This window comes from Lactuca serriola, chromosome 9, assembly GCF_051521515.1.
Source record: "Lactuca serriola cultivar US96UC23 chromosome 9, Lser_US96UC23_V15, whole genome shotgun sequence".
NCBI classification, from domain to species: Eukaryota; Viridiplantae; Streptophyta; class Magnoliopsida; order Asterales; family Asteraceae; genus Lactuca; species Lactuca serriola.
Window position 1 is genome coordinate 198,753,111 of NC_136416.1, and position 22,379 is coordinate 198,775,489.

General features: G+C 34.2%; 1 protein-coding gene across 1 annotated transcript; it reads left to right on the forward strand.

Annotated features, from left to right (window-relative positions):
- The first annotated feature begins 11,293 nt into the window (after positions 1-11,293).
- On the forward strand, positions 11,294-13,967 carry LOC145074844 (CBS domain-containing protein CBSX1, chloroplastic-like). The gene is made up of 8 exons (XM_079021166.1): positions 11,294-11,724; positions 12,478-12,565; positions 12,651-12,715; positions 12,794-12,842; positions 13,214-13,266; positions 13,369-13,484; positions 13,579-13,636; positions 13,713-13,967. Exons 1-8 carry the CDS (start codon positions 11,521-11,523, stop codon positions 13,791-13,793), a joined length of 714 nt encoding a protein of 237 aa, XP_078877292.1. The 5' UTR covers positions 11,294-11,520; the 3' UTR covers positions 13,794-13,967.
- Positions 13,968-22,379: the final 8,412 nt, after the last annotated feature.

Sequence of the window (22,379 nt, forward strand, 5' to 3'; positions counted from 1 at the left end):
TACGATTCTCCTTTTGGTAACTTTAGCTAAATGTCAATCGTTTGCTTCGTAACTTTTTACGTTGTAACTTTTTATGCACGGTAGATTTTTATATTTTATAAAATTCGTATTTAATTCATATGGAGTCAGATTTTTATGAAATTTATATTTTTGAGATCGGGAAGACGTGTACTTTCGGAATATGTTATTATTTCTTCAAAATAATATAATTTTCCGCGCACTTATTTTTCTAGATTACGGACGGTTTGAGTGATTTTTTTTATGTATCTTAATACGAAATATTGTATTTTTATCTTAGATTTATAAATATTACATATTAACTCTATTATACTTGACGTTTGTCACTTTTAGTTATTAACGATCGGCGACAACTTGCAGAATTGTCACAAGCCATGAAGCAAGGACACACCATTTTGGAGAGAGAGTGTGTCATTAGTGAAATAGGATGCACCATGTTGAAGTGGATGCGCCACTTTTGAAAGAAGATGTTCCACCTAGAAGCTAGATGTGTCATGTTGAAGGAAGATGAGCCACCTTGGGCACAAGGTGAGCAATTCATGCACAAGGTGCACCACCTTGGTGCAAGGTGCACCACTCTAACATGCCATGGAGTACTCCGAAGTATTGATGTGTTGTTGATGTGTTGCGGAAGCATGGATGCACCAACTAATGATCATGATGCGTCATTTGTGCATCATGATGCGTCATCAGGTGGCTTGATATGTCACACGTGTTCCTACAGTGCCATATGTGTTCCTAATGAGCCATATTATCCCTTGGTGAGCCACGCATACTATTAAGCCCTCTATGACGCTCAAGATTATTCAAGGTTGCTCAGATGTTAAAGATGATCAAGGATTATTGCTTGATGTGCTACAATGATAGTTAATGAGCCATGGTGATCTTGGTGTGCCACTTTTACATCATGATGAGCCATTATGGATCATGATGCTCCATCATGTGTGTTGTTGGTGCTCATGCAATGTAAATCAAGGATGAATGTTCTAGAAGCTGTTGCATGGCGGATTCTTATTGGTTGACACCTTTCATGGGCCTACATGCCAATAGGCTTGGCACATTAGGGTTTTAGGTCTGATCTAAAAGGGTATTATTTAGTAATGGAGATATTCCAAAAGGGTTTAATTCTTCATTTATTATGTTGATTCCTAAGGTTGACAATCCTTCCTTTATTAAAGATTATAGATCGGTTACCCTAATTGGGATACAATACAAAATGATTGCAAAACTTTTGCTAATAAATCGGTAAAGGTGATTGATTATCTTATTAGCCCGGTGCAGTGTGCTTTTGTCAAAGGCAAACAAATCTTAAATGGTCTATTTATGGTAAATGAAATCATTAAGTGGTGCAAAAAAAGAACAATAAAGCTATGATTTTCAAAGTGGATTTTGATAAGGCTTATGACTTGGTATCTTCGGATTATTTGTTCAAAATTATGGAGTTAATGGATTTTGACTACAAATGGATAAGGTGGATTCAAGTTTGGTTGGAGTCTTTGCATGCTTCAGTTCTTATAAATGACAGTCCTACAAAGGAGTTTCTCTTAAAAAAAAGGTCTTAGGCAAGCTGATATTTTATCCTTGTTTTTATTTATCTTAGCAATGGAAGGGTTACATGTTGTTATGGATGATGTTGTTAGCCAAGGGTTGTTCGGAGGTATAGAGGTGGGGGGATTTGGGGCACAATGTCTCTTACCTTTTCTATGTCGATGATGCTCTTTTCTTGAGCGATCAGGATAAAGGTAACATTGAGAATTTGATAACTATTGTCAGTTGTTTTTCTTTAATTTATGAGTTGTGTATTAACTTACAAAAATTAAATTTATATGGGATTGGGATTGATTTTCATCATGTCGAAGATATAGCTGTTGGTACTAAGTGTTCGGCTGCTTTTATCCCTTTTTCGTATTTAGGTATTCCTGTTGGGCTTAATATGGGACGTGTTAATAGTTGGAACTTGGTGGTTCAAAAGTTTAAAAAGTGTCTGGCTAATTAGAAACTTAACTTGCTTTCATCTGGTGGCAGATTAACTTTAATCAGATCTATGATTAGGAGTTCGCCTATTTACTACTTTTTGATTTTCAAGGTGCCTACAATTGTAATTAAAGCTCCTGAGAGCTTAAGGGCGCGTTTTTTAGGGATCCGTAGACGATGATAGGAAAATAGCTTGGGTTAAGTGAGACAAGGTTCTTAACTCTAAGGATAAGGGTGGCCTTGGAATTGGAAATTTGAAGGCTTTTAATTATGCTTTGTTGTTAAATGGGAAATATAGATTATTTAATGAACTAAACTCGGTATGGGAAAATGTCATTAGAGAATTCACGGTTTTAATGGTGGGCTCGACCAATTGAATAAAAAGCCAAATGGTTTGAGTGTGTGGATTCCGATGAGCAAACTGTTTAGTTTTTTGCATGAAAGGAATATTATCCCTGTTTTTTATTTTAGAAAGTGCATTGGTAATGGTGAAGGTGCTCGTTTTTGGGATGAAAATTGACTTGGAAATGGTCTTCTAATGACTAGATTCCCTTGTGTGTATGACATGTAATATAATAAGAACTGTATGAATGGATGGGGGTGAGAATTAGGCCCGGATGGTGTTTTTGTGGTTAATCCATATGATGCTATATTTATGATATTTTGTTGCAGGATGGTGGAGGTGTGACTCATTGGTGTCGTTTAGTTCCTTTAAAACTAAATATCATCTTATGGCGGGTGTTGTTGGATTGAATTCATTACATGGTAAACTTGACGGATAGAAAAGTTGATATTCCTTCAATTATTTGTCCTTCATGTGAGTTACAAGTGGACGATTCCCATCATGTGTTTGTTCACTATGATGTAGCCATGAATGTTTGGAGAAGAGTGTTAAAGTGTCTTAATTTACCCTTGCTTTTATTCAACAATGTTGCTAATATTTGAAGTTGGATGGATTCAAATAGTTTGTTGCATTCGAAGAAGAAGGCGGTAGAGGTCATTGTTCTTACAACGATTTGGACGATCTGGACGTTTCGAAATGGTGTTGTGTTCCAAAGCATCAAGCTGAAGATAAGCTTTATTTTTTTATAACAATGTCTTACATTCGTTTGATTGGTTTTCTCATAGATGTAGTAACTATACCATAACTTGGACATCATGGTTACAAAACCTAATGCACCACGTCTCTTTGTAATTATATTTCCCTAGTTCCTTGCTAGGTTGTTTTCGTTAATATATTTCAATCGTTCAAAAAAAAAACACGATGACACGTTACCTATTGCATTGTATGGAACTTGCTACTGACCAGCCTAAGGATTCATTTTTTTCAACTTTATGTTGATAACTATAAACATTTCATTTTTATGTTACATCATTATCTTTGGTTATTTGATCTGGTATTAATCGATCATCACAAAGTTATAAGTTATAAAAATATATTATTTAATATGAAGTGAACAAAATCTTGAGTGTGTTGTATTTTTTATACATACAGGTATACATCTAAAACAAGTTGAACAACAAATTTTCTTGTGAGATAAAAAAAAAAAAAACATTTAAAATAAAAATAAACATAAACAATGGTATAATTGTAGTTTAAATACCAACTAAGCATTAATTTTAACATCCATAAATCCATAATCTATATATAAACATTAAACATTTACCAAATACAAAATAACTACTCGAAAATGTCTATTAGTTTTCCTCTTTCCACATCTATTGTTTGTCTTCTAACTCTTTCGCCAAACTTGAAGACTTTGGATAACATGTTTAGAATCCCACTCTGTATTGCAACTTAGTTGGAGCTCTCAAGTATCTTACTTTTACACTTTTACACGGCCCGATATAACTTATGATAGGTTCTTTTTTTTTTAATATGAAGGGTATTTTGGTCTTTTAACAAACAAGTGAAAGAATGAAATTGAATTCCTTCGAAACTTGGATGGAATGATAAATTGCATGATCAGATGAATCTTGGAGTGAAGGAATTGAATTTTGTCCATTAGCAACCAAACATGTCATGAATGGAATCTTGAATTCCAATTCCGTAAAATTCTATTGGAATCCACAAACTAAACGTCCCTTAAGGTGTGCTTGGTTGGGATTATGATGAAGTTTGACGAAATTGAAATTCAAGGTTCCATTCTATGGCGCGTTTAGCTGGCATGTGGATACAATTCAATTACTTCAAAATCTTTCAAATTCCATGTTTAAAGGATTTCAACATTTTATTCCTTTTTTTAAGTAAAAGACCAAATACCCTCATTATGTATATTTAAACAAATAAAAACAAGAAATGCCCAAAAAATATCATATTCTCGTTATTAATTGGTCCCATCTTTGAGCTTTTAATAATCGTACCAACATGGGTCCCATTGGACGAAAGCTTCGTTTTCCTGCTATACCAAGATTGGGCCCTCTGTCTCATTTTCCTCACCGCTCCATGAATTTTGGATGTTACACGATGAATACCTTATGTATTAGCTCGAGGGGTATTTCGTGTATTTGGATACCTTTTAGTGATCAACTCAAAGGTCTTTAGGTACACATGGTTAGGATTCCTTGGGTTTAGTTTGTTATGCTTTGTGTGAAGCAGTGCATGTGTGGTTGACTAACCTTCATAATTCGATTATTAAGAAGACTGAAATTGCCGACATTTGATTGGTAGAGGTTTCGTAATTTTGGCGAAGATAAACAGGAGACTAGTTGTTTATCATGATTAAACCATAATTTAAGTTGGTTTTGTGATATTGTTGTAAATGTTAGTTTGTGTGAATATGGTTTGTGTTGTGGGAGGGTAGGGAAAGAGCATAAATACATAAAATGTTTATGTAATTTGGAAGTGATATAAAAAGGGTAACTATTTAGCATCTTGTGTAATTATGCAGTTAGTTTCCTTGTTGGGCAATGGTAAAGATTATGAGTCATGAGATGTGTTCATCTTTTATTTCTTTATTTTATTTTTATTGCTATAGTTTTGAAATGATGGGTTTTATTTTGTTTTGTTGTGAAGTATTAGAATAAATGACCGGATTCCATTAGAAGCATAAGAATCTGCATACGAAAGGATTTCTTGTTTTTTGCTTAAAAATGAAATTATCATTTGTTTGGACTATGCTACTACAAAATTTATGATATTCGAGCGAATATAAGGTCAAATTATTATAAAATATCATAAACAATATGATCACGAAGAACTTGATTTATCGCCACACTTTATAATCGTTTCCAATTTGTAACATCGCCTAACCTACAATGTAACCTTCTGTGAATCATCATGATATCGTGAAATCTATATGAAAAACTTTGATTAATTATGAATAATAAAATATCATGTATCATCCTAATCCAATGTGTATCATAAATTTAAATAAATTTAAAGTTACTGCAAATTTGGTCCTGCAATTTATTGTTTTATTTGGATGATATTCAAAAATAATTTGTGTACCCGATCTAACAACATTAATTATTTTTCTTTTATATCACTTCTATCGAATTTGAAACGATATTAGGCTATGAGGCATACAAGTCCCATAACCCCACTCCACTATGACCACACCATTAATTAAATTTGAAACACAACATTTTTGTAGTGATTTTGGTTAGGTCTGACAATCGTGTCGTGTTCGGGTTGACGTGTTACGGGTTGACGGGTCAAAATATGTCAACCCAAACACGACCCATTTAAATAAACAGGTCACAGGTTGGCGGGTTTGGAACATAAACTCATATATGACCCACCAACCCATTTATTTATACGGGTTCACAGGTTGGCGGGTTCGTGGGTCAGATTTCAAAAATAAAATTGACAATTAAACATGAATAAATTCTTGATGGTTGATGAAAACATATCTGAATTTTAGACATTTAAGTCTTAAATATCCAAATTAAAATTAAAAACATTCATAGAAACATGTTACAAACTTAGTCTTACAGGTTACGACTTACAATCTTAGGTCATCCACTACGAGTCAAAATGTCAAAAATCAAATGGTCTATGAATCAATGATATATGTTATATAATAGTTACTAAATATTAATACTTGATACATAAATACATTTAAAAATAAAATAAAATTTTTATTAAAAATATAAACGAGTTGGCGGGTCAACCCGTTTATTTTTTGAGATACTCATATATGACTCGTTTAATAAACGGGTTGGCGTGTTGAAAAACTCAACCCAAACCCATTTATTTCGTGTCGTGTTGCGGGTTGTGTCGCGGATCGTGTCGAGAATTTTCAGCCCTAATTGTGGTGTTTCTGCCGAATGGCAACTTTACAATTTCTAAGATAAGTGTTTGTAATTTGACCTTCTCGTGTAAGTGTTTCGGCCTTGTACGAGAGAATTTCAAATTCATTTTTTTAAAAGAAAAGTTAAAATATAAATTTTATGTTTTTTATACTTAAAAATTATAGGGCCACTATATTTTTGCAGAACACTTGTGAAAATAAGTGTGGAATTACAACAATTTCGCAGCAAAAATGTATTTTAGTAGGAAGCCCACCTAGCTCTTTTGGGTCAACTCCGCATGCAAAACCCGGTTTTTTTATGAACCGGACCGGTTCAGAAAACCGGTTCGGTTCAGGTCCAAGTAGTCAAAACCGGTTCACCCCCAAACCGGTTCAGTCCCAAAAATATCCGAACATATGTAAACCGGTTCGGTTTAATGGAAACCGGTTCAGCAAAAACCGGTTCAGAAAACCGGTTCAAAAATAGGTTCAAAAACCGGTCCAAAAAACGGTTCAAAACCGGTTCGACACAAATAAGTTTTTCTAATTTTTTTTTTGTTTTTTGGCTAATAAGTGTAAAATAGAAATGGGTTTTTTTTTTTAGAGTATAAAGCACTAGATTGTCTTGAACAAAATTTTTTTTTTTTGGCTTCAAAGCTGGTGTTTTGGGGGATTGGGAAGGCAAAGGCTTATAAGCCTTACTTATATACATACACATACACGTCCATATGGACCATGTCCAAAAGTTTGTTTTTTTTTTTTTTTTTTTTTTTCTTGTTTAATAATATATATATCTTTTCATGTATTAACTTTTTTTTTTTTGTTTTAAATTTGATGTTTGTGTATATGTAGTAAAACATAATGTATGTAAAAAATTGTTCAACTTGAATCAACAAATTTTTTGGAGCAATTTTCAACATTTTTTTTGTTTTTTTTATATTGGAAATACATAATACAACTTCAAACATAAAAACACAAAACATCCAAATTGTCAAACTAATACATCTTCAAACATAAAATCACAAAACATCCAAATTTTTTTTGTTTTTGTTTTTTTATTTGTCATCCGCCATGTCGTTGCGTAATCCTCTCTCATACTCGATCTCTTCTAGAGTGAGTGGCACCGACATTCCCATCGCTACTTCCTCCTCATGTACTCGTGCTTCGGCATGCAACAATGTGCCTTCTAGTACTTCAATGTCTTGTATCCTTTCCACGCCATCAAGGTAGCATTTCAAGCAAATGCACACTTCCACCGACAAAGGGGTTAGTTTTGTTCTTCTTGGTGATATTACCCTGCCACTAACAGAAAAAGCCGATTCCGAAGCTACCATAGAAGCTTGGGAGCTTAGTAGATCACGGGCCATAGCGGCTAGAATCGGAAATTGGGTTTCCTTTCCTTTCCACCAAGCCAAGATATCAAAATTTTCAAACTCTTGAATACTCATTTGAGACAAGAAATCGGAACCAATGTACCTCCCGAGCTCGCTACTTGGGGTGTTAGACCGAGCTCGTTTGGAATTTTCATTCCTCAAAGTATTATAAAGCCTAATTGTTTCGTTATTTTGGTGAGAAGTGGATCCGGATGCCTCCGTATTTTGCATCATGTCATGAATGTTTGTTGAACCATATTTTGTTAAATAAACTTCAAACAAATTTTGAAAACTTTGTTAAATTTTGAAACTTCCTTTGATGCATAATCCATGTCATCATCCATTAAACCCAAATCGTAACAAATATTTTCAATTAAAGTCTCAACCCCTCCAACATTTAGAGCCGGATTCAAAGCGGCGGAACAAGTAATAATGGGAGGCATTTCTTGAAAATATTTTTTTAACTTTGCTTTCATCGGTTTCATTATATTAGCAAATATTGTGCTCCTCATTTCAAACTCATTTATTTTCGCACACATTAAAAAAATTTGGTTTAAAACTAAACAACTTGTAGGATAATAAACACCCGATAAAAAAGTAGTTGCTTTTTTAAAAACATCAAGCATGTCCGTAACAAGTTTGATAGTATCCCAACTTGATTCCGGATAAGCCGTAACCTTATTACGGTCCGCACGGTTGTCATGGAACATTTTTAAAGTATCTTTTTAACGTAAGGCACATTCAAACATTTTGCAAGTGGAGTTCAATACAATCACGTCTAATAGAAGTACGACTCACATGGCAATATCGTGGTTGGAGAGTATCTTGGATGAGTGAAGTCAATCGTTTGTTGTCGAAGTGGTCAAAAGGCAAACATTCTTGAATCACGAACTTCGCGATCCTATCCCGAACTTTACTCAAATCGTAACTCCACAATGTTGCATCATTCGCCATTGTTGTTTGATTATGTCCCGGCCCAAATTTCACCGCAGGGCATCTTTTGGTCATATGAGTTTTCAATGTCGAATTCCCTTCTTCATTAAAAAAAGCACCACATTTCTTGCATCGCGCTCTTTTTGTACCGTTCGACATTACACACAAATCATAGTTGCACCAAATAACCGAATTTCTATTTGTTTCTTTGATGCTAACAACGGTAGGATTATTTGATGAATCTCCAACACCAATGGAAGCCGAATCCAATGTTTGAATTAAGATGGTTTTTTGAACTAAGAGAGGTTTTTTGAGGAATGGTTAAGGTAAAGTGGAGACCTAAACATCTAATACATATATATACTATAAGGAATGGTTAATATGGTCAAAAAAGAGCCAAATTCGGGTCCTTAACAGCCTCAAACGGCTATATAGCCGTTAGGAAAAGACAAAAAAATGGTAACATTTCAAAACCGGTTCAAACCGGTTCGGAAAACCGGATAAAAAAAAATCAGTTCCAAACCGGTCTCAAAGCGAAAATGGGCGAATTGGTTGGATTGGTCGGATCGGTTCACATGCGGTCCGGTTCTTGATTGAACCGGTTCAGGCCTAAACCGGTTTTCGGTTCAGAGACCGGTTCGGTTCCTGAACCGGTTTTTTTGTACATGCCTAGGGTCAACCACTAATATTTGGCTATATGTTTGGAATATGCTTATGACTTATGAGTTTAGACTAAATTTGCCTTTTTTTTTCTTTAAACAAAAACATGTGACAGATAGAAATGAATTTAATAAGACAATCTATATGCATATATAAATGTCAAAATATAACTTGTTGAAAAAATTGCAAGAATGGTCCTATGGTATGTCAAAACTAGCAAGTTTGGTACAAACAAGTTTTGACTCGCAAGGGTGGTCCAAAAGTTTTATTTTGTTGCGAGTTTGGTCCAAAATTTTTGAAACTTTTTAAAATGATGGATTTGCCCTTGGTATTTCCCTTTTAATTTTTTTTATTGTGTAAATAAAAAAAAATACTTCCCTCCCTCCCTTCCTCTCTCTCTCTCTTTATCTCTCTCTCTCTCTCTAACACCAAGAAAGTCAAGGTTGCCGCTTTTTTGTTTTCTTTGATCAATCTTCTGCTATTCATCCATCCCTCCATTTACCAGCTTTTACTATCTTTGTGGTCTTGGGATTTTAAAGGAAGCTCATTTAATCTTGTTAAACAACTGATGTTCTAGCTCTTTGAAACGAGGGTTTGCAAGCTTAAGCAAGTGATTATCCGTCATCGTTTAGGGTTTTAGTCGCCCGTCTCTCTCCTTCTTCGGCGATGTTGTTACAACTCTAAAACAAGGCTTTGCAAGCTAAAACAAGAAGGACAACTCCACCCTTTTTCCTTTTACCTGCAGATCGACTTCGATATGCCGTTGTAAGCCCTAGCAACTAGAAAACCACCAGCCCATCTACTGGTTTATCGCTCTGTTACCAGAAAACCTCATAAGAATCGATTGCCATAGTTACAAGAAACATGAACAACCATATTCTAGGGTATGAATTCAGGTGAATGTGCATCGATTTTTTGATTTCTTTCATATCGCTACAGTTGCTGGAAAGATAAACGCCACAAGAAATCCCTCAGATCGCTACATCCCCATCTTCGATCACATCTCCGACGACTGTTCTCCTTCTTCGCCGCCATCACTTAACCTTTGTTGCCTCTCCTTATTCTCTGATGTTGGAGAAGAAGGTGATGAGATGGATTGGGTTTTTGTTGTCATTTACTGCCCTAATTCAATTTTATGGTTTTATTAACGTGTTTATATGGTTTGATACATACTTGTTTAAGATTATCTTCAATTTCTAGGTTTTTTCATATATAGAATTTTCGGTGTTTGTTTAAGTTTTGTGTTTTTTCATGTGTTCATCCAAATTTTTTTTTCATATATAGAATTTTGGTGGTTGTTTAGGTGAAGATCAACCCTACATCTACAAAAATCGATTTTAGGTTTATGGTTCACATAAGAAATCGATTCAAATTAAGATTAGGTTTTAGAAATTATTTTTTAGAGGATGTTTGCTGAGAAGGAAATATAGAGATAATGGTGTGAGTTCGTTGAAGAAGATGGAACCATGATGATTTTTTTTTTTTTTTAATTATTTTTTTAGAGATGAGTGGTGATTTTTGTTGGTTTCTTATCTGTTACAATGCCAGATATGCAGATGGAGATGGAGGTGGCGGAAGATGCTCTTGAGTTCATGAAGATGTTCTTGAATTTATGGTTATGTTCTTGGGTGTTTATCGAAGACAAACTCAGAGAGAGAGAGAGAGAGAGAGAGAGAGAGAGAGAGAGAGAGAGAGAGAGAGAGAGAGAGAGAGAGAGAGAGAGAGAGAGAGAGAGAGAGAGAGAGAGAGAGAGAGAGAGAGAGAGAGAGATGTATTTTATTTTTGTTTATTTTTAATTATTTTATTTATTGTAATAAAAAAATAGAAAATAAAATAATAAGGAGCAAAATCGTATTTACAAAAAAAAATTCAAACCAAATCGGATAAATTTACAAAAAAATGAAATAAAAAAACAAAATTGCAAGAAAATGAAACTTTTGGACAGTTTAATTTTGACTTACCACAAACCATTCTTGCAATTTTTTCTAACTTGTTACATTAAAACAAGATCAACAATTCTTACATTTTTATTCTTTCTTGTGGTTCTTTTGCAGATTGTATATATAATATTGTGATATAATCATGAACCAAAGAAACTTTTGTTGTTTGGCGGTTTGAATTTTCAGCGACCTAATTGGAGGCTTTCACTGTCGATAGGTGTCCACCTTCACCACGGAAACGCATCCAATTCTCTGTTCAAACCCCACTTTACTTTCACACCTTCAGCGCACATAATGTGACTCTCTCTCTCTCTCTCTCTCTCTCTCTCTCTCTCTCTCTGTGACACAATTACACACGCAATTTCTCTTTGATTCGCGAAATTTCTAATGGACTCGATCATCCTACCGGCGGGCTGTATTTCCGGCGTTGTATCCGCTGCAGGAGATCGTCGTCGAATACCGTGTACAACCTCAAAGACTAGCGTGCGGCAATTTCTCTCTACTCGTTCGTTACCACGGTTCTCCGATCGCGATCATAGCCGTTTGGCTGCCATTCATTCTGTCGCTGCTGATAAGACTAATTCCACGCCTGTAAGGATGATGTTTGTTGTAGTTTTTTACCCGGAATTTGTTTATGTGTAAATGTGATGTCGTTGTCAGCTTTACCTTTCAGATCTGATATGCAAATTAAAAGTGACTTGTAGTTTCTGTTTTATTTTATAGTGAATGATTTGTGTCAGGTGCTATAGAGTCTGTATGAAGAGCGATTTCATTCATTAAAGTCTTTTTCAATCGTTTTCGCATTACTTTCATGTCTCTGTGCAATACGCTGGCCATTCTTGCTTTTACTTGAGATATTATCTTCTCTGTAATAGTGAACGACAGGGAACTTTAACCAGATGTATTACAAGCTTACATGATTCTCGAAAATGAACCAAAATTGGTTACAAACCTATAACACCTAGAATTTGTAGCAGTTGTGAAGCAACTTTTACAGCTCTAGAATTTGTAGCAAGGGATCCTCACTTCAAAACTAAATCACAGAGCTTTGATTAAATGGTGCTCTTCACTTCAAAACTAAATAACAGAGCTTTGATTAAATAGTATGTTAGATGCTGAAGTTTTCTGTAAATTTGAATATGCTTGTTACTTCTATACCTAATATTTTAACACTTCATCTCCATAAACATGCATCTTACTAGCTATTTTATATGACAGACTAGTAGGCTGATTGTTAGTAGATGAGATGATTTTAGCCTGTTAAGAGAAGAGTTAACAAACTTGTTCTACATGTCACGTCAACATAATTCTTTCTTTGATATGTTTCATTACATCAATTTGCAGACAAGAGATGGAACATATACAGTTGCTGATTTTATGACAAGAAAGGCCAACTTACTTGTGGTAGAACCAACAACTACAGTTGATAAGGGTATGCATAATGATAATTTCAAAGTTTTGCTATGGAAATTTACAGGTTAAACATTTCATCTCATTTTTATGTTCTATATCAACAGCATTAGAGATTCTTGTGGAGAAAAGAATCACAGGCTTTCCAGTGGTTGATGCTGATTGGAATTTGGTATGTCATGTCCTTCATATCTCCATCTTTTTTTTAGCTTGACTTATCATTACTTTTTCTCTTTCTAAATGTCTTCAGGTTGGTGTCGTTTCAGATTATGACTTGTTAGCACTTGATTCAATATCAGGTACTATTTTTATTATTAAGGACTGTTTCTTCTTGACTTAATCAGGACATATTGACTTAATGGGTTAAGCCAAAAAAAAACTAAGTTTAATATACTAAGACACTTGACCTTTTACCTATTTGCCCCTCTTTTTCCCCCAACTCCTTTTGCATTAAAATCGATGAGTAACCTAAAACTTGTTTTCTAGAATATAAGGGTAAAATGGTCATTTAGTCTCGTTCAGACGATTTGTTTAGTTTAGAAAAGAAACAGACACATACTCATTACCCATTCAACCACTTTAAGTATCCATGTGAATGATGATTTATATTTTTATTTTTTGTTTTATGATTTTGATTTGTTTGAACTTTTTTTTTTTTTTTGTTTTTCAGGTGGTAGTCACAGTGACACAAGCTTGTTTCCTGATGTGGATAGTTCTTGGAAAGTATGTCAAAAATCCTTAATTTTCAAGATTCATATGACACTTTTGTTTTATTTTTGTTCTTGATTTATTATATAAAATATAACACATTTGTTTTATTTAAAGACATTCAATGAGATTCAAAAACTACTTGGTAAAACTGATGGAAAAGTTGTGGGAGATTTAATGACACCTGCTCCACTTGTAGTTCATGACACCACAAATCTTGAAGAAGCTGTAAGGTATTAATCACTCTTAATTTTTCTTTCCAATTAAATTTGGTATTTATTTTTTTTATTTTTTTTATTTTAACTATAATGATTTTTATAAAAATAGGTTGTTGCTTGAAACAAAATACCGTAGGCTGCCAGTAGTCGATGATAATGGGAAACTGGTGAGATTTTATAAACAATAAATATTTATTGAAGGACTTTATTTATTTATTTATTTGTTGTGATTTTGATAAATAGGTTGGACTTATTACAAGGGGAGATGTTGTTAGGGCTGCTCTTCAGATAAAACATGATATTAAGAAAATGCAATCAGAGTGAAAAAGATTATTATTTGGTCATTTGTGAATCAGCATTAAGCAACATGATGAGGTATTTTGATAGGTAGATATGGTAAATATAGACATTTTTTTGGACAATTGTATTCCTAATTATTTTATTATACAGTATATAATAGTTCAGTTAAAAAAAAAGAGTTTTGGCGACTTTTCTTCAGTGGTTTTGATTTTCTTGTTGAATAATGATTGTTTGGTTTGCTTCTGTTTTTCAATTTGAATTTAATGACGACATACTTTCTTAGGCTTTTGAGTTTTGTAGAGATGCCATTTTGAGACTATTTTTCTTAATTTTGGGCATTTTTTTAGTTATGTGTTTTGAAAGTGTAGTTAGGAATTAGCATTATTTTGATTATAGTTGGTTGATTTGATTTAATTTTTTATTAATTGTTTTCTTAAACTACTAGGAGTCGCATGGTTAACTTATTATAAAGAAAAAATTGCAAATATAGTAAAATATCTTAATTACTTTGTGGAAAATAGCTAAATAAAACCAATATTACAAATTTAGCCATCAAAATTGCAGATGGATTAAGCCTATCTGCGAATTTAGCAAGCCATCTGCGAACGTATATGTCTTTAAAACACAACTGTGCTTCAGCGACTTATATGTTTGCAGATGAGTTCTTTTTTAGTTTTTTTGATTTTTTTTTTCGTATAAATATCCCATATCAAACTAAAATCGCAGATGAACTTAGTTCATCTGTGATTTCCTCTCCAGTCCACCTGTGATTTTGTGTTTCTTTTTACTCCGAAATTATTAGGGATTGACTACGAAACAACCTTATTATATATAAAGTTTTCTAAAGATATAACGACTAAAATGATAATTTTTTGCAAAATTATCACTTATTATATATGAAGTCAAAATTAAAAAAAAAAAATTAAACAAAATTGCAGGTGGACCGGAGAGGAAATCACAGATGAACTAATGTGATTTTAGTCTGATATGTTGGTATTTATATGGAAAAAATAATAAAAAAAAAACTAAAAAAAAATATTTGTGAACGTACAAGTCGCTAAAGCATGGATATTCTTTAGTGACTTGTACGTTCGTAAATGGCTTGCTAAAATCGCAGATGGACTTAATCCATCTGCGATTTTGATGGCTAAACTTTTAATTTGAGGTTTTTTTTGCTATTTTCCACAAATTAATTAAGATATTTGGCTATATTTGTAATTTTTTCTATTATAAATTGTTAGACCGTATTTTGAATTATTTAGATGACATGTTTTTGGAAAGAATGAAATCTACAATTGGAGTATGAAGATGTTTTCTTGTTGAGATAGAATGGAATATGGTATTGTTTGGTTTGAAAGTAAATTATATAATATGACAAAAATATAATTTTATTGATTTTTTGTAATTTATTATTATTTTTAATAAAAATGATAAAAAAAATTTCATTTAATTAAACTTTGCCCGTTAAAGCCTATGTTTTTTTTTATTGAATTTGCACATATTGTAGAAAGAAAAAGAATAGAGTTTTTCAAAACAAAATATAAGATTCCATTTTTTATAAAAAAATAAACAATGATATCTTACTTAGGGCGAGATTTAGGGTCGCTTATTCAGGAATTGGATCCATATTCGAAGAGTTAAAGCTAGAAAAAAAATATGTACAAATGTGTGTGGGCTTGAACACGTGTGAATGTGTATGATGTGGGTGTGGGTGTGAGTACGTGTAAATGTATGGGCACATGTATGAAGGCAGCGTAAGGTAGGTTTAAGTATAAGGGTGGGGGTGAGGTAGGGGTAGATGTGGGCATGAGTGTTGTGTCACCATAAGCTTTTTTTTTGTGTGTGTGTATGTGTGTGATATATATATATATATATATATATATATATATATATATATATATATATATATATATATATATATATATATATATATATATATATATATGTAGATGTGGGCATGAGTGTTGTGTCACCATAAGCTTTTTTTTTGTGTGTGTGTATGTGTGTGATATATATATATATATATATATATATATATATATATATATATATATATATATATATATATATATATATAGAGAGAGAGAGAGAGAGAGAGAGAGAGAGAGATGACATATATGGGTGGGTGAGTAGGGGATGGGTGGGAGCGGGGTAGGGACATAAGGAATGAAATTTGTTTTGATTTTAATAAAAAAATTATAAATTTTTTCATTTTAATAAATTGTGGTTAAATCAAAGAGGTGGTGTGAAGAATTTTTTTTTTCTTTTTAATAAGACATAAGGAATCTAAAATCTTTGCCCTTAGCCCACAAATGACAAATTCCTTCAAACGCAGAACTTAATGGAATTTAAAGAAATTCAGTTCCTCTGACTTTGTCAACCAAACACATTTTTACTATAATTTACATTTAATCATTCGACAAATGACAAATTTCTTCAAACGTAGAACTTAATGGAATTTAAAGAAATTTTGTTCCTTTGACTTTGTCAACCAAACATATTTTTACTATAATTTACATTAAATCATTCAAATACCGTGAACAAAACCACACTTATTTTAGTTCATGACGAACCTGATAACTTTCTAGCTTTTTTTCGATGGATGTGCTACTTGTTCTTGATTTTATTGTTAGTGCTTGTTGGTAATTATTCTATAGCTAACCTAATTTACATATTATTTTCTCCTTTAGTTGCTACAAGTCAATCAGTTCTATAGAGATACATACAAATCAAACTAATAATCATGTTAAGCTATCCCTTTTTACGCATTAATTTGTGATTTAGTTGTGAGAAATTAATCAATTTTCTAGATAAACATACAAATCACACAAATCATCATGCTAACCGAACCCAACTTAACTCACAACATTCATTTTTCATGTTATACAATCAAATCAAATAAATAATACTAATTTCTCCTCCAGTTTCGATAAAGAAACCAATCTCACATACATATCTTGTTAAATGTGACTTGAACTTTTGGAGCATCTGGTTTCAACGGAGCATCTTGAATATGATGGCACTCCTGGTTATGATGGCATTCCTCGAATGTGATGGCAATCTTCGGGATGGAGTATCTAAAAGAAGACTGGAGCATCAGAAGAAGTTACATGCATAGGAGGTGCCACCAAGTGACAAGGTGCAACTCAATGGCACTTGATGTGTTGTCACGACACATCGAAGAAGTACCATGCACGTGAGGTTCACTAAGTGACAACGTGTCACTCAATGTCACTTGATGCGATGTCAAGACACCTCGAATAAGTGTCATGTACTCTGGTGCCACTAAATGAAAAGAGGTGCCACTCAATGAAGTTTGATGTTCCATTGGTGCCTTGCTCGTGCCAACAAAATGTTTCTCAAGGATGAAGGTTCCAGAAGCAGCAACATGGTGGATTGTTATTGGTTTACATCTTTCATGGGCCTGTGGATTAATGGGCTTGGCCTATTAGGGTTTTAGGTCTGATCCCTAGTTTATAAATAGGGATGCATGTTAGTAATTTGTTTTGTGTCTTTTGTGTCCTTAATGAGTAGGTCGAATCTATGATGGTTATACTTGTAATCTCTGTTTGAGAACTCTATGAATAAGAATAGTCCCTCCTGCCAATGGACGTAGGTTACCTTGATTAAACCATGTGAATACTATGTCTTTGTGTGCTTTTAGTTTCGTGTGTTATCCATACTACTTCCTAACAAAGGTCATCAGAGCTTGCTAAGTGGCATCATATCTATTCTGATTCTTGACAAGTGTCATATGATTTCTTAACAAGTGATATCAGAGTTGTGGTTGGTGTTATGTTGATTGAATATGGCATCTCACAAATTCGATACATTAAAATTAAATGGTTCAAATGATTCACTTTAGGGAAGGTAAATGTGAAGGCTCTTCTAGGTCAACAAGGATGTGCAACGACATTGGACAGAGAAGAGAAAATTCCAAAGGACATGCAGCCTAACAAGGAGGTAGATATTCTGGCAAGAGCACATATCATTGTTCTGTTGAATTTGACAGATAAAGTACCGAGAGGTCGTGGATCAAATGAGTGCATCTGAGATTTGTGAGAAATTGTGTGACAAGTATCAAAACAATTCTCTAACAAACAGGTTGTATTAGATGCAACGTTTTTTGTTCAAGTAAATTTTTATGAAGGGACAATGGTGAGGTTTTGACTATATGTACAACAAGTTATGTTGATGCTGGGATCTTGGACTCAGGAGCATCATATCAAATAAATTATAATTGTGACTGGTTTGACTCCTTTAAAGAGTGGAATGATATGGTCAAGATGGGTGATGATGGTGTAACATCCCGACTCCCAGGTATAAAATTTAATTAATTTATATTCATTTTGACAGGGCAACTTGACGAGTTGGAGGCCCCAACTCGTTGAGTAGAAATTTAGATAGGCGCGCGGGTATTAGAGTCAACTGGATGAGTTGGAGGACCCAACTCGACGAGTAGGAGCTGAGCGAGAAAACCCTAATTTCCAGGGTTTGCACCCTATTTAAAGGAACTTAAGCTCTCTATTCCGCCTCCCTTATCACCTTAGCACCCTGAGAGAAACCCTAATCGAGCTATTATCATCTATGAGAGATAGAGGCTAAGAGTGTGTGTTTTGGTGCATTTATTGAAGGATCTTGAGGAGTAAAAGGCTTGGAACAAGAAGGAGTCTTTGAATCCGACATTCTTTCAGTGTTAGCAGCCATTTGGAGGTAAAAATCCACTATCTTGACCACTTGAGTGCTAGATCTCTCAATTAGAGAGTTCAGGGTTATTTTATCATTTCCTTGACTCATTAGTGATTTTGAGCATGTGTTAAAGATGAGACTTCATATCTGGACAATAATAGTTCCCTTAAGCCTAAATATTCAAGCTTTATCAAGCTTTAGCCAACTTCCATGCCTTAAACCCCTTTGCTGAGCTTTGTGTTGGCAAACTTAGCCCTAGATGCCATGTATGGATGTAAAGCTTGAAACTTTACGTGGTATTTCAGCCTTAGAATGCTAGATCTAGAGTTTGGGGCCTTAGTCTCGCTTAAAAGTGTCTGAATGAGTGATTGAGCTGAAGGAACTCGACGAGTTGGTTAGTGTTTTCCCCGATAGTCTGGACGCGCTACAAACTCGATGAGTTGGTGAGACAACTCGGGAGTTAAGTTGGATTTTCCCGATATTTCAGAGAAACAAAGGAACTCGACGAGTCGAATAAATGCACTCAACGAGTTGAGTCAACATGGATTGTTGACTTGAGGGTTGACTTCCGTTGACTTTTAGGGTTTGGTCAAGTTATGGACTTAAGAGACCATGGAGGGGTTAAATGGTCTTTTACCCTTTTCGAGAGTTAGTAAAGGAATATTTTAACATCCTTGGAGTTGTTATTATAAATTGTTAATTAGAAATGATTATGATATATGTAGGCGGAATCTAGGCCTACCGTTGAGTACAAGACATATTTGCTTACTTACGACGTGAGTCTTCTCACTATACTTACCTGAGTGGTAATATTGTGTGACCGGAGGGTCTTATTTGAGTTATTGACCGAAGGGTCTTATGTGCTTATACTGAGTTATGTGATATCATGCATTTTGTCTTTGTAGTTTATGTTGTATATTATTTTGCGCCTTATTGAGTTAGGACCGGAGGGTCCAAAACGAGTTGTGAGACCGGAGATTTCTCACTGAGATACCAGACTGGAGGGTCTAACCCGAGTTGTGAGACCGCAGGGTCTTCACTGAGACACATGACCGGAGGGTCCTTATCGAGATATATGTTGGATTAGTGTCTAAGTCCATAACTATTTTGGTATGTACTTGACCCGATGGTGCATTGTCCTTTTCGGTTGCCTTCACCAAAGCAACTTGATAGGATGAATTATGGAGAGAGAGGATTAATTATGATTTATTAATATATTATGAGAATAATATATTAAAGGAGAAATCATATTGTTTATTTAATATTAGTCAAGAATTAATAAGAATTAATTTAGTGGCTAAAGGACATTAATTAAATAAAGGGGACTAGAACTGTCAATTGTGTGATAGTTGAATATTGGGCTAATGGACTCCATAGAGGATGGAGTGGACGAATTCTATGGGGAAACCCATTAGCAATCGTCCAAGGCCTCTAAGGAGGGAGTCCATGGGTTGCTTAGGGACTAAGCAGTCAAATTAGGGTTTCCTTGTTAGATAACCCTAATAGCCTCACTATTTAAGGACCCCTAGGGCACCAAAAACGTGGCCAAATAACTCCTTAGGGTTTCTACACATTTTTGGGTGCCTCCTCTCTTCTCATTCTTCATCCTCTTGCTCTTGGTGTTTGTGAGCCATTAGAGGAGTGACACTTGTGACTCTAAGCTTTCTAAAGCCAATTACAAGGAGGATTTGAGATTGTTATTACTACATAACAATCAAGGTATGATCTAAACCCTAAATCATATATTAATATCATTATTGTATGCTAGATCTAGGGTTTAAAGTCTTGGATGAATTGCATGTACAATTGAGAAACCTAGATCCAAGCATTAGGGTTTGCATGAGCACATAGGATGCTCTTATGGCTAAAACCCATCAGTGGTATCAAAGCCTTGATTGGTTTCTATTGTATTGATGCCTTGTTAATTTGTTCAAGCTTTAAAATCGATTTTATGCTTTCTGCCTGTTGAACTCGACGAGTTCCAAAGTGGACTCGACGAGTTTAGCTGTCAGACAGGCGGATTTTCGGGATTTTTTTTGCCTATTTTGACTTAGGATAATTGTCATAATTGTTTAAAATTAATAAAATACGAATTTTATTGATTCCTTATGATTATCTTTGTCAAAATAAAAGATTTTGGTCATCTAATTAGATAATTGTTACCTTATTTGATAAATGTTAAATTATTTGAATTATTTGACATTATCTTACATGAAAGCAAATTAGGTCATAATTAGATAATCACCAATTAATTGTTTAATTGGCTTATTTGTATTTTGATCTAATAGTTTTGAAAGGTTTCAAAACTTGCCCTCAAGTTTTGGAATTTAAATTTTTGATTAAAAAGTTTAATTTTGAAATATTTAAATTCTAAACTCTAATGATTTGAAATGTTTCAAAACTTGCCCTAAACTTTTGGAATTTAAATTTTAATTAAAAGTTTAATTTTAAAATGTTGAATTCTAAGACCTTAAGTTTTGAAAAAGTTCAAATTGCACCCTATGGTTTTATTAAATTAATTAAGTGTATAATTAAAAGAGAGTTAATAAATCCATAGTGATATGGTTCACATTTAATTAAATTAAAAGTATAATTTATTAAATTAGACCACCTAGTATTTTCAAAGTGTAAAATACACCCTTAGACTATATATAACATTAAAAGTCTAATATTATATATGTATAACTTAAACTGCTAGTCTTACCGTTAGTAGGCCTCATTCACGAAGCCAATCTATAAGGGGGGGTATAAGGTTATGGCCTATAAAATGGCCGTTTAATGGGTGTCCATTCTCACCCACCGCTTCTTTGATTGGTGGAGGGTCGTTAGCCGAACGGGTAGGATAGGGAAAAACTTTTCCATTAAAAGTATAATGAAGTATAAAGTAACTAAATGTTTTATACAAAATTCCCAATCTTAGTTACTTTAGAAAAAAGTGAATTTGATGCAATTCCATGAAATTACACTTTGTACCCTTGCGAAGACGTTAGTGGAGCGTGTGTGGTTAACCGGCACACTAAATGGTTCTAAACAAAGGTTGCAAAGGGTGACTCAATGTTTTTCATAGTTTGGTGGAGCGTGTGTGGTTAACCGGCACATCGAATAGGTGACTGTAACATTGGGGGAACCATGTAAGTTTTCATGCTTATTCACACCCAGTTTTGTGATCCTCGGCATCCCAGTCACAAATCGAGGGACATATCTAGATTTAAACATGCCATTGAAAAGTTCAATGAATCTCAAAGGATCTAGGAGTTTTCAATACATTTAAAACTTAATCTCCTTTTCGTTTTTTATGGTGGAAAATTAGTGAATCGTCATTCACTTACCTTCAAATGTTCTGCAATTTGGGATACAACATCCCTCTCCCAAGTTGTAGAATATTGTGTTGGGTCCTAGCCTTAGTATCTCATTTGGGTGATTTATTAAGGACTCAATCAATCAACTAACTTGAATTTTCTCCTGTTTTGTAGATGTCAAAGTATGACAACTATGGTCTTCCCAATTCCCGTGGAACAAGTTTTCCACATGAAGATGATATTCCACGATTCGATCGAGGAACACGAGATCATGCTTCACTTCTTCCACCCCCTCCTATTGTTCTCCCTAACCCACAAGTTCAAAGGCTTGAAAAGTTCAAACTCACTCAAGCCCTTTTGGCAAGTGAACATGAAGAAGGAAAGTCAGTGTGTGCACACGTCCTAGAGTTGAAGTCACACATTGATAGGTTAAGAATGTTGGGATCTGTTGTATGTGAGGAGCTGGCTGTTGACTGGGTTCTTCGGTCGCTTCCTGAATCATATAGTGAGTTCGTAAGAGAGTACTATATGATGAACCACGACGTGACCCTCATCGATCTCACTTATATGCTTATTGCTGCTGAATCAACAATGATTTGGCGCACTGCAAAAGCAAAGTTGA

Excerpts from the sequence above, each read along its gene's own strand:
- LOC145074844 (XM_079021166.1), top strand. The coding sequence starts at position 11,521 with ATGGACTCGATCATCCTACCGGCGGGCTGTATTTCCGGCGTTGTATCC. Across the intron at positions 13,267-13,368 it reads ATGTGGATAGTTCTTGGAAA|ACATTCAATGAGATTCAAAA; the intron begins GTATGTCAAAAA and ends TTTTATTTAAAG. Across the intron at positions 13,485-13,578 it reads AATCTTGAAGAAGCTGTAAG|GTTGTTGCTTGAAACAAAAT; the intron begins GTATTAATCACT and ends TTATAAAAATAG.